The 18,127-nt window shown below is 39.2% G+C and overlaps 1 protein-coding gene across 4 annotated transcripts in view; it reads left to right on the top strand.

The window, feature by feature from the left end:
• The window catches only part of Kiaa1328 (KIAA1328 ortholog), a 265,884-nt gene that overhangs the window by 203,697 nt on the left and 44,060 nt on the right, over nt 1-18,127 (top strand). For 3 of the 4 annotated variants that reach the window (XM_057788713.1, XM_057788712.1, XM_057788710.1), the window contains one exon: nt 10,532-10,713. In XM_057788713.1, coding sequence (XP_057644696.1) covers nt 10,532-10,713 — 182 coding nt within the window. The remainder of the gene's footprint in view (nt 1-10,531; nt 10,714-18,127) is intronic. The other variant, XM_057788711.1, reaches the window with a different exon arrangement.

Here is an 18,127-nt window from a genome sequence, read left to right as displayed (position 1 = left end):
AAGAACACACTTAGTCATTATGGGCTACGCTGTATGTATTCTAGAATCTGGTTTGCTAATATTTTGTTGAGAATTCTTATGTCCCATGTTCATGTGGGTTATATCTTAGTAATACCCTTTTTATCACATGAATATGAGATTCATGTGTGATATAATCACACAATATTCTATATTTTCTTTTGTTTCTGAAAGGGTTAGTATAAGATTGCTAATGCTTATTTCTTACACATGATAAAAATTACCAGTGAAGCTATTTTGGCAGTTTCTTTTGTAAAATTATCTTTGACTTTTGAGTTCCGTTTTTCTAGGCCTGAGACTATATTTTTCTATTTCTTCTTAGTTTTTGACAGTCGGGATGTTTTTTTCAAGAAGTATGCATGTTACAGGAAGTCAGCATGGCTATGGAACAAAGGTCTGACAAAGGTGGGAGCAGCTCCAGGCCACCCAGCAGCTTACACAATGGCAAAGACAAGCTGGCAGTCTTCTAAAAAGCATAAATAAATTTAGGAGAATTTCAGAAACAGTTTCAGTGATGATCCTAGTCGGGTGCTGTGGCTAAGAGATGCCTACAAGGACTCCAGTACAGCACTTTCAGAAAAGCTGGTTTTGAAATTAAAGGAAGAATAACAGATAGTTGAGATGTTTCTAGAATATCAAAGTCAGGTCTGTAAGGAAAATACACTCATTCAAGAAAAGAGCCCTGATAAAGATGATTGCTGAAGTAAAGGGCAAAAAGCTGGGCTGAAAGTACTGATGTCCAATAGCCAGCATCTGAAGGAGGAATTTTCTAGGAAGAAAGGAAGCCATTTTCACTGCTAACATAGATAATGAAAAGCTGCAGAAGTCAGCCAACTTGCATAAAAGATTGCCTTGCTCTAGTTATTAGAAAGGTTCATGATAATAAATTGTAGTTTATATCCTCTAGTATTGACCCTAAGCATCCTGAGAGCCCATTTATGTTTTCCGTGAGCCTAAATGAAGCAAGGGAACGGGAAGTGTCCAATTGCTTGAGTGCCTAGCAAAGTTTCAAGAAAACATGGGGGACCGACAATTTTCTCAGTGCTTCTTGCCAATATGAGGAAACTTGCACTGCTGAAGTTTATAATAATGTAGAAAGAGTGTGTGAAATCGTTTGTTGTTCTTTGTTATTGTGTATATATCCTAAAAGAATTCCTATGTCTTGCTCCTCTGTAGTGTTTTAGTGTTTTGTGATATTTTTGTATGGTATGAAGGAAACCAAAATGCATCATTATAAAATATGCCTTTTTAGCATAACACTTTGAAGACAGTTAACCATAAGCAGAGTCAGAAAAACTCTCTGTCCTCCCTTAATTTGCCTAAAAGCAAGGCCTAAAAGTATGAAGGTGTCTCCACTCCCATAACTACAAAGGATGGAAGTTAATCACTAAAGACATCTCTTACCAGTTCAGACTTGCCGGCACTGGAAGAATTGACAAGCCTTGCTTCATTAGTTTATTCCCATAAATTCACTTCCGTAATTCCCCACTGGTGGATGCCAGAAGCCAAGCCCACTGTCAGTGTTATCACACCTCTAGAACCCTGTTGCTGTCTGTTGAAGACACTGTGTAGACCAGGGCTCTAAGCAGCTGTTTGGAGTTCATTTCAGTTGGGTTTGTAAATGGAGGTTTTTCTCCCGCCCACCAGTTACCAAATAAACATTCAGAAGCTTATATTAATTATAAAAGTATGGCTGATGGCTCAGGCTTATTACTAAAAATTAAGGAAAATAGTCTATCATCTAACCTTTTTGAGTCTAAAGTTTCATATTTAATTTATCCTTTATCATAACTAAGGAAAACTGTAATTATAACTATTTAGTCTTCAACTTCATCAAATACTCCAGAAGAATATAATGTTACCTAAGTAACGGGGAAGTGCGTTGTAAGCCCCAATTCTGGGAAGCAGCTTGTAGCACACTGCCCACAAACCCCACTCAAGTGCTTCATAGTAGGACCTCTTAGAAGAGCTGTTAGTGCTGCCAGCATGAACCAGGAAGCTGTCTCTTAAAGGAGCTGTGCATCTGCTCACTGCCAGCAAAGAGAGCCTATCTGAAAAATGTGCCACACTTGACACCTGTCTGTGGGTCTAGAAGCCCTCTTTTTTTTTTTTTAAAGCTTTTGTAGGCTTTGTATGGATGTACATGCACCACATTGGCGCTATTTTTAAATGGAGGTTTCTCTCTCACCTACCAGTTACCAAATAAACACTCGGAGGCTTATATTAACTATAAAAGTTTGGCTGATAGTTTAGGCTAATTACTAAGTAGGCCTTAATTAACCCATTTCTACTATTTTATATTTTACCATGGGGCTTATGGCTTGCTACTTCACATCTTGCTTCTCCAGCAGCTGCTGGCATCTCCCCCGACATTGCCTTCTCTCCTCTGTCTCTCTGCTTGGATTTCCCGCCTAGCTATATTCTGCCTGGCTATTGGCCAAATCAGCTGCTTTGGTAACAAGACATATTCACAGCATACAGAAGGGCATCCCACATCAAGGTTTGTCCTGTACAATGTGTACTGCATGCATTAATAAACTTGTTTGGTTTTCTCTTGTAAAAACAAACAAGAAATATGCATTTTTCATTTAATTTTATTTTGCTATATTGGTGTTAAAGTTGTTTGTGATACACTTTTGATGTTCTTTTCTGTTTATAGACTTTGTAATGATATATAATTGCTAATTCCTAATATTTATGACTATATAATATTCATGTTTTATTAGGGCACAGTTTTAGGCTAGATCAGTCATTGATTGATCATTCCCTCAATCTCTAGGCCACCCTTACCCTAGCACATCCCATAGGCAGCAGAAACTGTAGGTTGAAGGCTATATGGCTGGGTTGGTGTCCCAGTCACTCTACTTGAAGTCTTGCCTGGCCACAGGAGATGGCCAACTCAGGCTGTGTATCCTCTTTTGCTATTCTTAACTGGGGTCATCCTTGCAGATTCCTGGGAGGTTCCATTGTACCATGTTTCTACCTGATCCCCAAATGCCACTCCCCTTTTTCAATAGTCTCTTTTCGTACTCTTCCCATCCATCTCCCCCACACACCTTATTGCTCATGTTCCCATTCCCATCCGCCCACATTCTGCTCACAAAACCTCTTCTATTTCCCCTTTTATGGAGAGCTTGGAATTCACCCACTTGAACCCTCCTTGTTACCTAGGCTCTCTGGGTCTCAGGATTGTAGCATGGTTCTCCTTTATTTTACAGGCAATATCCAGTTATGAGTGAGTACACAACACGTTTGTCCTTCTCAATCTGGATTATCTCATGCAGGATGCACTCTTCAGTCTTAACAGGCTTTGCTACATCTGTTTTGATGCATTGTCTTGGATGAATGCATGTGCCCTATGACTTTTGTGTCTTCTGACATTTTTTAGTTTAGATTCTATTTTTAATTAAAAATAGTTTTCATACAATATATTCTGATATATGAATAGAAAAATGAATAGAAAAAAGAGCTAAAACAAAAGCACTAGAAACATGGATACAGAGCTACATTCACACAAAGAAAGAACCCATAAAAATAAAATTGGAAACGATAATATGTTAAGCAGAAGACCTATGAGGTTAAAAAAATGTCCAGACAAAGCATTATGAGATAGAAAAATACCTCCAAAAATATCATTAACTTCATTTTCTGTTGCTATCTACTGCTGGGCATGGGGCCTGCCGTTAAGTGTGGTTTGTAAACCTAGTGAGACTCTGAAGTGTGGTTTGTAAACCTAGTGAGACTCTGTTGGAAAAATTTAACCTTTCTTTTGCAAACGGTTACAGTTTGTAATGGAGTCGAGAGCTCACCTACCTGTGCAGTGTTCTGGGTTTGGTCTCCAGCCTTGTAATCAAACAGCTTTCTACACAACAGATGACAGAAGCTAACTAATGTACATAATTCATTTAAAGTTAGGCTTATATAGATTAGGAAGGGCCAGCTCATTCCTTTTGTGTTTGGAGACATGGTCTTACTCTGTGACACAGACTGGACTAGAACTCTTGGCAGCCCTCCTTCCTTACCCTCCCAAGTGTTGGCTTTACAGACGTGACCACAAGCCCCCTTCTTTTTCTTTTTCCTCTTGCCTTTAAAGGAAAAAAATATATACTTTTTCTGTTAACTCCCCAGGTGTGCCTTTTGGTAGTTTCTGTAACCAGCTCAGAATGCTTCCCTAACTTAGAGTGTGACTGTGTAGCAGCAATGCTGTGCTGCTTTGTGTAGACAGTGGGATCTTTTCAGTTGTATCAGTACATTTATTTCCCTGATCGTTATGCTACTGTTATCATATACATATATTTGTATATATAATATATAAGTCTATCTCATATGTATGTATACACACACACACACACACATAACATCTCAATACATGTAAGCCTGATAGCATAGTGTTACCATTTTGGCTTTGAGAATTCCTATACTTTTCAAGAAAAAAATAATAATAACATCCTTTTATATTTATCTAACCATGTACTATTCTAATGCTCCTCATTTCTCTTTATAGATCAAAATTTCCATATGGTGTAATTTTCCTATGATTTGAAAAACATCCTGTTATTTCTTTTAGTGCAGGTGTTCTGGCAACAAAATTTCCATTTTTAATTTAAAAATATCATTTCTTTTTTTGAGGAATTTTTTATGAGAAATTACATTCTGAGGTGACAGGCTTGTCTGTTTACTTTCAGCATTGTGGCGCTATCCCTTTTATGTTGTGGCCATCCTATTGTAATGCTAGTAGAGCATCATATGTCATGCCTTCCTCTCTTCTGTGTGTCACTAACATTTCTCAAGTTGAAGGGTCCTCTTTATCTCTGCTTTTACTCCATTGGACTATTAGCTTTCATCAGGGCTAGAAAATATTCTTACATTACATTTAGGACACATTTCTTTATTATTTTCTGCCTCAATCTTGTGAATTCTCCTTTAAAGGTTCAGTTTTGCCTTCTTGGATAGCTTTGGGTTTCCCCTAAGGTCCTGGAGAGTTGCTTATTTTTCTTCAAGTGTTTTTTTCTATTTTTTAAATTAGGTCATTTCTGTTGCTTCTGTTATAAAATTCACTTAACATTTATGTTTTCATCTTCATTTTCCAATTTTTATATCAACTACTGTAATTTTCAGTTCTAAAATTTCCATCTAGTTTTAATTACAGTCTAAATATCTCTCCTGAAGCTGCTTGTCTGCTCATTCATTAAGATTTTGTTTTATGTCCATCATATAACTACTCCTTGATTGCCTGATAAACCAACCTTAAATTGAAATTAGCTTAAGTCAAAAATCTATTTCAGCTCTGCTTCTACCACCAAAAGACCTGGGCTGCTCTCAGCTTTGGTCAGAAAAGCCTCTTTGTGCAATGAAGAGATATCCAGCTAGTCAAAGTGCTGAGATTAAGAGGCCGAGTGCTAAGCCATAAATGGGACATCTTTATTGATAACCCCACCATCACCAACACTCAGGGAATATTCTGAAATAAGAGGCAAGAAAGAATGTAAGAGCTGAAAGATGGGGATGAGTGCTGTTTAAAAAAAAATAGTGTCGGCCGGGCGGTGGTGGCACACGCCTTTAATCCCAAAATCCCAGCACTTGGGAGGCAGAGGCAGGCGGATCTCTATGAGTTCAAGACCAGCCTGGTCTACAAGAGCTAGTTCCAGGACAGGCTCCAAAACCTCAGAGAAACCCTGTCTCGAAAAACTAAAAAAAAAAAAAAAAATAGTGTCTTCTGGAGATGACATGACTATCACAATAATGAACTCAAAGCATACCTGGTCACCTGTTCAAGGTACACTCAAGATCAATCCAGCCAGAATCCCAACATAGATGAGAAGATGATCCCCAGATGCCATTCCAAACTGAGGATCTATTGGCAGTGAATAGTTCCTGGGAGAAAGAGAATCATCCTTTATTGAAGATAGAGCCATTGGTAGGTTTCCTATGCTCCAATGGATGGCTACATACTCATATACATTTAAGTGGGACTATTAGAAAAATATGAAGAGAGTTAGAGGGAGGGGAAAGGAGTAGAAAGTAAATATGATCCTATTTTATTATATACATATATAATATTTAAAAAAAATTTTTTTTAATAAATGGATTAGTTTATTTTGGCTTAATGTTCCTAGGGAGAGCCCATAATGACTAGGGAGACGTGGCAGCAGGCAACCAGGTCAGGAAGCCAAGATATGAAATATTCAACCACAAGAAAGCAGCAGAGAAAGCAAACTGGAAGTGACATGAGGATATACATAAATTGTTGTTGGAAGCTGCTTGTTCATTTCCTGGCTTCCCAGACTCCCAAAATAATCACACAGAAATTATATTATTTAAATCACTGCTTGGCCAATCACTTAAGTGTATTGCTAGCTAGCTCTTACATCTAGTATCCACCCATTTCTATTATTTTATATTTTACCATGAGGCTCTTGGCCTACTGGCAAGGTTCCAGCTGGCAGCTCGCATCTTTCCCCTCCGGTGACTCCATGGCTTCTTGCAACTCTACCTTCTTTCTCCCAGTATTCAGTTTAATTTTCCCCACCTAGCTCTATTCTGCCCTATCACAGGTCAAAACAGCTTCTTTATTCATTAACAAATAAAAGCAACACATATACAGAAGGACCTCCCACACCATTTCCCCTTTTCTGTTTAAATAAAAAAGGAAGGTTTTAACTTTAACATAGTAAAATTACATATAACAAGACAGGTATCAAGCAAGAATTACTGTTACAGCAATTATGTATACTTTTTATCGTAACTAAGGAAAACTATAACAATAACTATCAGTTCTTCAACTCCATCAAAGACCATAGATGGATATAATATTACCTAAGTAAATATGTGTGTGTGTATATATATAATGGACTCCTCTGTAGGTCTGAAGTTATCTTCCGTAGTCAGTTTTCATTCTCCACAATAGAGAGAATACGGACAAATACCCTTTTCTTTGTAGAACAGCAAGGGACATGAGAACACTTCCCTGCTTTTCTTTCCTCTTCATTCTCCTCCATATAGGAGTTCACCATGTTTGGAGAGGGATTCCTCTCTATATTCCATCTCTTCCTTCAGGACTTTAAAAGTTTTCCCCCTTGAAAAATAAAAACTTTTCACAAGAATTTTGTCCCCAATCTCTGCCATGACTTGTGATCTTTTGATCATGAACATTTAAAAAAATTATTTAAAAAGAGTTAATAAAAAAGAAATCACATCAACAACCAAACCTTTGTTTAAAAAAAGTGAAGCTCTCATTTCCCCATAACAATTATCTTAGAAACTCAACTATATAAAAGGGGCTTCATGTGTAGATAAGAATGCAGCGGACAGGAAGACTCATCCAGGGAGTATATCTTCTCTCCTATGTTTCTATGATGCACACTAGAGTGGATTTGGGCCTCCTGCGGTTCTTTCAACAGCTGTCTATGGAAGTTAAGCCACATATCAATTTATATGTTTTGTATTATTTGATACATAGAACAAAAGACTAAGAAAGACCATCATATATTCTGATGAAATTTGGAGCTCAATAGACATGGGTTTGTTAGTCTAAAGGAAAAAACAAGAGGAGGGGGCAGGAGACAAAGGGAGGGGTGGGGTGAGAAGAAAAGAATAGAGAAGAAGAGATTATTTAGCAGTTAGCATCCTTTTTATTTAAATTTTTTTTATTCTTTAAACAATCCCATTTTACATACCAATCCCAGTTCCATCTCCCTCCCATCCTCCTGCTCCCCCAGTCTTCTCACCCCACTCCTGTCGACTCCTCAGAGAAAGTGAGACCTCCATGGGCAGTCAACAAGGTCTGTCACATCACTTGAGGCAAGGCCAAGACTCTTTTCCCCTGTATCTAGGTTGAGCAAGGTATCCCTACATATGGAACACACTACAAAAAGCGAGTTCATGCACTAGGGATTAATACTGGTTTCACTGCTAGGCCCCACAAACTTCCCAAACAACACAACTGTCACCCACATTCAGAGGGCCCAGTTTAGTCTTATGCAGATTTCCTAGCCATCAGTCAGGAGTCCCCGAGCTCCCACTACCTCAGGTCAGCTGTCTCTATGGGTATTCCCTTCATGGTCTGTCATCTTTGCTTGTAATACCACTCTTCCCTCTCTATGACTGGACTCCAGGAGTTTGGTCCAGTGCTTAGCTGTGGATCTCTGCATCTGCTTCCATCAGTTACTGGTTAAGGTTCTATGATGACAATTAAGGTAGTCATCAATCTGATTACATTGGAAGGGCATTTTAGGTACTCTCTCCACTATTGCTTAGATTCTTAGCTTGGTTCATTCTTGTAGATTCCTGGGAATTTCCCTAGTGCCTGGTTTCTCCCTAAGCCCATCATGGCTCCCTCTTTCAAGGTATCTCTTTCCTGGCTTTCCCTCTCTGTCTGTCACCCAACTCAACCTTCCCGATCCTTCATGTTCTTCTCCTTAATCCTCTGATCCCCTTCTCCTCTCCCCACTCCCCTACAGTACTGTGGGACAATGGTCTTGTACCCTGTAAAGATTTATCACTTGTACTATTTTAATAAAACGCTGATTGGCCAGTAGCCAAGTAGGAAGTATAGGTGGGGTGACCAGAATAGGAGAATTCTGGGAAGAGGAAAGAACTGTTCTTGCCTGGCTACTTTTTTACATATTGACATCCAGTTATGCCAGCACCATTTGCTAAAGAGGCTTTTTTCCCGTTGTATAATTTTAGCTTCTTTGTCAAAAATCAAGTGTTCGTAGGTATGTGGCTTTATATAAGGGTCTTTGATTCAATTCCATTGGTCCACCTGTCTGTTTTTGTGCCAGTACCAAGATGTTTTCATTACTATAGCTCTGTAGTAAAATTTGAAGTCAGGGATTGTGATCTCTCTGGAACTCCCTTTATTGTACAGGATTGTTTTGGCTATCCTGGGTTTTTTGTTTTTCCATATGAAATTGAGTAATGTTTTTTCTGTGTTGACAAAGGTTTCTGTCCTGCCAGATTCCACAGCTGTTCAGTCCCAAACAAACACACAGAGGCCTACAGTAATTATAAACTGGTTGGCCTATTATCTCAGGTTTCTTATTAATTTTTTTATCTTACATTAACCCATAAGTGACAAATCTTTACAGGGTACAAGACCATTGTCCCACAGCATTTCAAGGTCTGTGAAGAATTGTACTGGGATTTTGATGGGGATTGCATTGATTCTGATACAAGCCAACAGTTAACATCAAACTAGATGGATAGTAGTTAGCATCTTAATCAAGTAGGTGTGGCTTTTCTTTAGAGTTCAGAATACTGGGCAAAATGAGATGCCATCTTCCCAAGGAACAGCCATGATTGTAGAAGCCCCTTGGGAGCCTTTGAAAAGAAGAGCAACCAAGAGGGAAACAGGCATGGAGGGGGCGGGGCTGGTCCCAGGCAGTCTATTTAGTAAAATGGGTGAGACTCCAGACATCCTCTCACTAAAACCTTTCCAGATAATTTAAACTCACCACCGGGCTATGAACCAGTGCCTAAAATCAGCATCTTATCTGAGAACACTACTTGTGACAGAGGCCTTTTCTCCTGTACCGTTTGATAAGAACAGACAAGCATGCCAGCATTTTTCTGACAAACCTGCCTCTATGTGAATCTCAGTGTGCCCCACTATGTTCCATCCTCCAATTGTTTTCTATCATTATCTCAGTAGAACATTGACATGCCAATCAAAATCACTGTTTCCACTCCCTACGATCCTTTGGTGAACCTCTCATAGCCACGTGGTTGGTCCATTCCAGGTGTAGCCAAGGTGATTTTGTTCTTCATTTCTCCACTTTTCTAGAGTGACTGGCATATACCAAGCTTGTCACCTATTGTAGTTTCATCCCAAATGCATTGCCTTAGTGCCCTGCCTTTGTGTTCCTGCTTGTCTTTCTTCAGCCTGCTGCCTCACATTCCTCACCACACCAGAGATCTTCACATTAATCTTCTTTTGTTTTTGATTGATCTTACATAAATAATACTTCATTTCTTTTTGATTTCCTGCCAGTCTTTGATTCCTCATTGCTTCACTCTCTTTTTACTACTATCCCAGACCATAAAGTTAACGTAAATGCCTCCTTGCCAGCTTACTTAACCTCCTTTGGCCTCCAGTTGTTGCACTATCCCTGGATATTAAATGCTGACATTTTAATTTAATTTTAAGTTCATCTTTAGTACTTACAAAACGTGTTAGATATGCAATCTCACTTTAATCTGCTTTTTTTCATTCTGTAGACATTCTGATTCTTACTCATACTCTTTGCCTTTATTGCAGTTTAATGGACTTGAGTCTTATTTCTGTAACTCTGTAAATTTTGAGGATTAACATCATTAAACTGTTCTCCAAAACAGTTGTGGCAATACACAAAATATACATCTAGAAAAATATTCAAATCATCTATCAATTAAAATAAGGAAAAGATTCTCATTGCTGTGAACTGTATTGAAACTCTTGTCCATTTCAGATATGTCCGTGTGATATGTGTCTTCCCCTGTGCCCACCACAATCCATTCATGCTTCCTCTTTCAGTTTATTAAAGTCAAAATGTGATGGGTGGCTGCGTGGAACCTCGTCATCCGTTAATGCGTGCTCAAACTCTCCAAACAGTGGACAAAACAGAAGGGAGAAGAAGACAGTGGAGTTTCAGTCACATGCGGAGGATGACGTCCAGTGGATATGCCAACAGAAAGACACATGCAGCCCCCAGAGAGGTGAGTGTAGTGTCTGCAGTAGCAGAAAGAGAAGGATGGTGGAAGGTGGATGGTGCCTGCAAGCCAGTGGACAGCAGGTTATTTCCACTATGCCGAGCTGGAGGTAGCATTTCAGATAAACATATGCCTACAAAACTGTGGGTGGCACAGCTACTGGATGCTCAGATCACATCTGCATTTATTTCTCTGTGAGTATTGATAGGAGACACTCTGTTCAGTTTGACCCCTTTTTTTAAAATCTGAATTGAACAGTAAGGTTATAGATTCTAAATGATATTCTCAAAATGAGTAACAGAATAAAGAGTTGAACCTAAATCTCTCCTGGAAAAGTAAGGTCTCGTAATAATGGTAAGTCCTCAATTGACTGGTAACGTGGGGAGGTCATGAGCAACTTTACATTGGAACTAAACATGATCACCCAAGTCTGAGAAAATATTGCTTTGCCTTCTTTGAAGTGCTAATAATACTACAAGGAACTCTGAAATGATGAATGAAAGAGTTATTTGCTTCCCAGCAGCTCCTGGTGTGACTCCTGGTGCAGTCTATGCCAACAGCCTTAAGGACAAACTTGAAAGGGAATGAACCTCCTCGTGGAGAGATGAGTGGGAAACAGCCTCCTCTGCTCACACCCTGCTCATGATCTTTTTCATACTCCTCCTTCTACCAGCATAGTTCCTCTCCTGCCATGTTAAGCAGCCAACTGTTCATCATCTCTGCATCAACTCTCACGTTTGCTTTATTTATTTGAGAATGGGTGTGCTCCGGGAGAAAATTTCACACACACCCTTCTCTGCTTTCCCCACCTGCTGCCATCTTTGCTGTTTCTGAGGGTTAATTGCCAGTAATCTAAAATAAATTGCTTTATCCTCTTCCAGGCAACTGAAAGATGACAATTTTTCCAAACTTCAAAAGAGAAACACCACAATTTCTCTTTAGCATAAGGCAAATAAATATTCTACAGGGTGCCACTGAGGACAGACAACACTGAAGCTTCCTTTTAGGTGTTGCTCACAAGACAAAGATGAAACTGAGGAGACTTACTATCCGAGCGAGCCTCTTACTTTCTCTGGCAGTCATCTTTCAGCAATGAAAACCTTTAGTTCCCCCTTATTCTCGCCATTGCTGCAGAGAGAGGTTCCAGTCAGAGCTGGTCTAGTGGTTACTCTGCAAGGCTTAATGTAATCTTCTGTTGACGTGTCAACACATGTATGCCGTGTGCCAGCGCTAAAATAGCATAGCAGAAGAGCAGAGGGATAAAGAGCATGTGCATCTGATCGAGACTGCTGCGACGTCAGAGAGCAGCCTGGCTGTGCGGGAACCAACCTCCCCTGTTCCCAGCTACAGAAGCCAGAAGCCTGGAAAAGGCTGCTATACCAAAGAAATCAATTTCTAATTTAAAACAAAACCATTTTTGACTACCAGCAGTTCAGAACCCATTACTTGTGCTGTGTTGTGTGCTGACCTTGCAGCACTTCGTGTTGCGCACAGTGAGTCCCAGTAGTGCTGCTAGACAATCGAGCTAACTCGAAGGCAGCTGTTACACATCTGCAGAGATTTCAGGAGCGCTGTCATTCAACCTTTTATTTTCCAGAAGTTCCCCTCATCACTCTTTTCCCTTTTTCTTTAAAGGGCAGGAGGATGTAGTATGGTAGTGAAAATAATATCAAAAACCTCATCTGTTTAAAAGTTTGAAATGTTTTAACATTTTAAAATATAAGAACCATGAAGTTTTTCTACTCATGGAAAAGACTGTCTTGTATTCTTCTCTTCTTTTATGGTCTGCCTGATCACTGAAGACATGAAGTTGCCCCCTTGAGCCACTCTGCCACTGCAGAGCTGGTGCATGCAGACTAGAGACGGGGCAGGGTTATTGCCTTGGCCTTTGCTGCAGCACCCAGCCTAATGGGAGAATTAACTTTCCTAGGTGTGCACCATGGGTCTGGATGCCCTGATTATTACAGTGCCAGTGACCCAGCACTAACTGCCCAAGTTACACTGCTTGGTTGCACCTCCTTAATTGCTTTCCGCTCGTTAGCATGACAGAATCTTTTGGTATACATTTCTTCTTTATATCTGTGGTTTCTTTTGTTGCTATCATTTAATCCTGGAGTGTTATACAGGATATTTACTGCAGGGCCATTAATCTTTATTGCCAGTCTCTCACTCCTTCACCTCTCCTGTTCTCCTCAACATTCAGCCAACTTTATTGATGCTAAACATATAAAAGAAACAGAGTCAACTCAAAGAGCAACCTTATAATAACAAAAATGGGTACATTATTATCAAATTAGCCTACATAGTTAAGTTTTCTCTTCCATCATCACTTAGAATGTTATATTTTAGTTGGTTTTCATTGAGTTATATAGAATGAGGAAATGCTACTTTAGATAATCTAAACTTGGGTCATGTGCTTTTAGAAGGCATGCTCAGGGCTGGAGAAATGGCTCAGTGGTTAAGAGTATTGCCTGCTCTTCCAGAGGTCCTGAGTTCAATTCCCGGCAACCACATGGTGGCTCACAACCATCTGTAATGAGGTCTGGTGCCCCCTTCTGGCCTGCAGACATACACACAGACAGAATATTGTATACATAATAAATAAATAAGTATTTTTTTAAAAAAAAGAAGGCATGCTCAGGGGGAACACATGCTCTTCCTGCCTCTTCCTTCTCCCCATGAGGAAACATTCTAGAACTGCTTCTACCTGAAAAAATGACTGATCCTCTGTCACAAAAGCCCTTGCAACTCAGAGCATTTTCCCTGCAATACTGATGAACTAACTAAGGCTGAATCCACTATGCACAAATTTCAGAATTAAAATGAATTAGACCATGGAGCTTGGCACTCTCCTTTTTTAACTCTGCCTGAACATCATTCCAAAGGTCCCTGCTGTATTTGGGGATACCTTTTGCTCATTCCTCTGTCACAGATCCCTGGATCCCTTTATATTTGTGGCAGAACTTCAGTCCAGAGTAATTTCAGCTTAGTTGATACTGTTGGACACGCACTGTTATTTTTTTCTATCGTGATGTTTTAGACTAACCTTACATAGGTTAATCACCACTAGTTAAATTCTCTGAGAGGATCTCAAACACATTTTTTTTCTGGGAAACGATTATTTTCTACTTAACTGAAGTGAATAATAACCTCGAGCTATAAGTGAATCTGTGCTTGTAGTGATGCAAGATGCTTGATGCCCCATGGTGGATAAGCACAGGACACAAAATAATAAGTATGTTGGAAGAATCAAAGTACGGAAGTGGTTTCCATCTAGCCTCTAGGGATCATTTACTTATGTTCCCTTTATTATAACTGTCATCTGTATCTTATGTTTAATCATAAGAAAATAAACTGATTCCTAGAAGTGAATAAAAGATATGGTAAACACTGATGTCTTTATCAACAGCACACGAAAGACACGCATAGAGTGCTATGAATAAACCCAGACAGAAGAGTAAATCATCCTAAAAAAGGAATTCAAGTTTAGAACCTATCTTTAAGAGTTAATCTTGCTGTAAATATGGAATACTGTCACTTAAACCAGAGCATCTACATTTGCCATCCTCTGTAATTGAAAGAATTCCTGAAAATATCATCTACTTTATTATGTTTCAGATCTTCTGTCACTAAACAATAACATGCACACCTCTATATCTTAGAGCATAGCTCAACATATGGTAGGTTCTCATTATATATGTGTCAACTGAATTAACATAACACTAAATATTGATTTTTCTATTTCTTCCCTTGTTTCATTTTCTCAAAATAAGGACCTAATCAGTTAGACCTTTTGACCTCAGCACCTGCAGTGATTTAGTGATTTAAGCAAAATATATGCTTACCTCTTCAGAGTCCTTATGATGACTGATTGCTAATGTCAAAGAGAAAGACTATAGTGAGACCTTAAAATAGCAGTGCCTGAGAAGTCAAGAAAACCTTGGTCATTGTTTCATTTCCTTTTATTCTAATTGAGGTTTAATTATATATAATGCAGTTGCACAAGTCTTAAATGTAGCTTGATAAGTCTCGCAATTCTTTTACACTCATGTAATGACCAGTTCATATGTAGTACATTTCCCTGATTACCAAAGTACCCTATACTCTCTGCTAATCAGTTACCTCCCTAGGCTCTTCCCTGGGCTTATGAGGACTTTCTTCTCATTGTGACTTCTCATGGTCCTTTCTGTATATACGCCTCCCAGGCATCTCTCCTCTTTCCAAAGATACCAACACTCATGTGACTTCGTTAGCCCTTGATGACTTCTTTGAAAGCCTTGTCTCCAAGTACAATAAGTTTTAAAGAGTACTGGGGATTAGGACTGGAATATAGCTAGTCCATAACCAACTTCTTCCTTTCTATAATTTATGGCTTTTATTTTTGTTGTTGTTGACTACCTAGGGGTTCCATTCCAATAAATAAATGTTAAAAATTTGTTTGCTTACCTGTTCAGGTCTCAGAGAAGACAGTCGTGCACCGACTAAGTATGATTTTACTGGTGCTTTTTGTAATTGTTTTTTATCAGGTTGGAAAAGTTCCTCCTAGATAGTTGGGAATCTTTCTCATAAATTCGTATTTGATTTTGTCAAATCTATTTTTTTCTGCATCAGTTGAGATAAAATTGTTTTAGTTATTGCATCACTATGACCAAATACCTAAAAAAAAATCAGTTTGAAAGAGGGGGGATTTTATTCTGGCCCACAGTGTCAGAGAGCCCGGTAGGCTACCATCCTTGGGTAGAACATCAAGGTGAGAGGAGCATTGTGGAGACTGCTTCATTACTTGAGATGTAGAAAGCATCTCTCCCACCTCCATGATGTTCTTTCTCTAGCTGGTTCCCACCTTCTAATGTTTCTAGAACCTCCAAAGGTAGCAACACTAACTAGAGACCAACCTTTCAATGCATGAGCATTTGGGGGAACATTTCCTAACCAAACCATAATAATCATGTTTTTTTCATTCACTAATTTGATTATTTGCTAACTGAGGTATTTGAGATATAATGTCTATGTGGTTGTAATAATTGTTCAGATTCGCTTATCATAGCATATCAATGAAAACAGTGGTATAGATAAGCCTAGGTAATCACCCTCTCCCAGAAACACTGAAGACCACACAATTAGTAATCCACTTCAAGCTGGGCAGTGGTGGTGCACACCTTTAATACCAGCACTTGGGAGGCAGAGACAGGCAGATCTCTGTGAGTTCGAGGCCAGCCTGGAGCTACAGAGAAACCCTATCTCAAACAACAACAACAAAAAAGAATCCAATTCATCAGAACTCTGAAGAAAGGGAGGCTTTACAGAAACACAATAGGAGAACTTTGTGGATTCTCAGCATTGATGACCCCTATCCTAGGATGGCATCAGTCCTGAGATGTCAGCCCAAACATAGATGAGACCCTGATCTCTGTGAAAGCAGAATCCTGGGGCCAGGAGACTGTTTTGACTTGTCTCAAGACACAGGTTCTGCTTTGTACTTTTCCTAATGCTCAACTTTCATAGGTTATTCTGTGAAAACTTTGAAAGCCGAATGAACATGCTGCTGCCTCCTAGGATAAGAAAGTAATAATGAGACAAAAATACACAGTAAACTCCAAGAAGCTACAAGACCTGGATGAACACACAAATTACCAGAATCTAGCAATTATTGTTATTTTTTTTAAACTTTCATGAAGAAGCTAGAACCGTATAGCTTCACAAGAGAATTTCACCAAATCTTTCAAAAGTAAGGCAAATGGCTGGGTGGTGCAAGCTAGGCGGTGATGGGCACACCTTTAATCCCAGCACTCGGGAGGCAGAGGTAGGCGGATCTCTGTGAGTTTGAGGACATTCTGGTCTACAAAGCAAATTTCAGAACAGCCAGGGCTGTAACACAGAGAAACCCTGCCTCAAAAAAAAAAAAAAAAAAAAAAAAAAAAAAAAAAAAAAAGTAAGGCAAATGCTACTCACACCTTCCATAAAATAGAACAGGAAGGTATACATCTTAACTTACTTTAAGAGTCCCCAGTGCTGAAACCAGGCAACCACAAAGCAAACTGTAGCCCAATATCTATTATAAATATGCATGGAAATAGCCTAAACAAAACAATAGCAAGCTGGATGTAGCAGCATATTAAGAAGATGATAAATCATGACCAAGTGGGATTTAGCTTTAGCTCAGGAATGCAACGGTGATTCAATTCAGAAAAATCTGTCAATGTAATGCACTACATTAGCAGAATGAAGGCAAACCCACATGGTCATTTCAGTTGACGGGGAAAACACATTTAACACAGGGTTTTTTTTTTTTTTGTGGGAGATTTCCTAAGCAATTAGAAGAACTTATGTATAAAACCTACAGAGAGTATCATATTCAGCTGTAAGATTGACCCACACACACACACAATTTTGAAAACAAGGCAAGGGACTTGAACTCCAGGGCACTCTAACCCTTGTTGGAATGCAGCTGTGCCTTTTGTCTACATACTACCTTGGCTGGTTTTCTTTACCATCGTGGAATTGAGCATAGTGACTAGTAGTCTGGCCCACAAAACCTAAGATGTTTGTTGACCCCACCACAGTGTAGATAAGAAAGAGGTAAAATAGGCTGTGGGACAGAAACGAGGAATATTTTTATAGGACACGCTGATTGGTGCATGTAACGTACTGTATTTTTAACCTTACCATACTGAAGCATAAAGAAACTGAGGAATGTCGTATGACTTGCTGCTGGGAAGAAAGAAACAGTGCATTTCAGCAAATAACTGGTATCTTCTGCCATAGTCCTATTTTTCATAATCACTCCAAACCAGAACACTTCAGTATCTACCCACAGCAATAGTGCATGGCACAAAAGAGGACGCAGCAAAGTGAGCAAACCGCACACACACAATCAACAGAAATAAACTTTAAGAACTTATTTAGTTTTTAAAGAATCAAGAGCACCAATTCTAAAGAACATTTTTTTTTATAATTGACAGAATATAATTAACATTTTTAAGCCGAATACATATTAAAGCTGTAGAGAACAGAAAGGAAACAATAATCAAAATAGTGCTTGACTCTGAGAAACAAAGACATCATGGCTGGGGACAGAAACAGGAGGTGTCCTAACCACCAGTGCTGTCACTGGATCTGGGGAAAGGTTATGCCAGCATTTGTGGGGGGGGAGGGGGGGAAATGGGTTCCTCAACCTAAATTGAACATATGATGCAATTCAGCTGTTTTTCACAAAGAGCCCAGAAGCAGAAGTTCTTAATCTTTGAACACCATGAAAAATTATCAGAAATGTTGACTATACTAGGTTTTTTTTCTTTGGGGCCACCATCCCGCTCACACATCACAACAGACACTTATTAGTTTTGAATGCTCAGCCTACCTTAGGCACATTTCTAGCTAATTCTTTTTATTTTAATTAACCTGTTTCTCTTTATCTACC

The sequence above is a fragment of the Chionomys nivalis genome, chromosome 14 (assembly GCF_950005125.1).
Source record: "Chionomys nivalis chromosome 14, mChiNiv1.1, whole genome shotgun sequence".
NCBI lineage: Eukaryota > Metazoa > Chordata > Mammalia > Rodentia > Cricetidae > Chionomys > Chionomys nivalis.
Note: the sequence above shows the minus strand (reverse complement) of the source record. Positions and strands in the feature narration are given on the sequence as shown.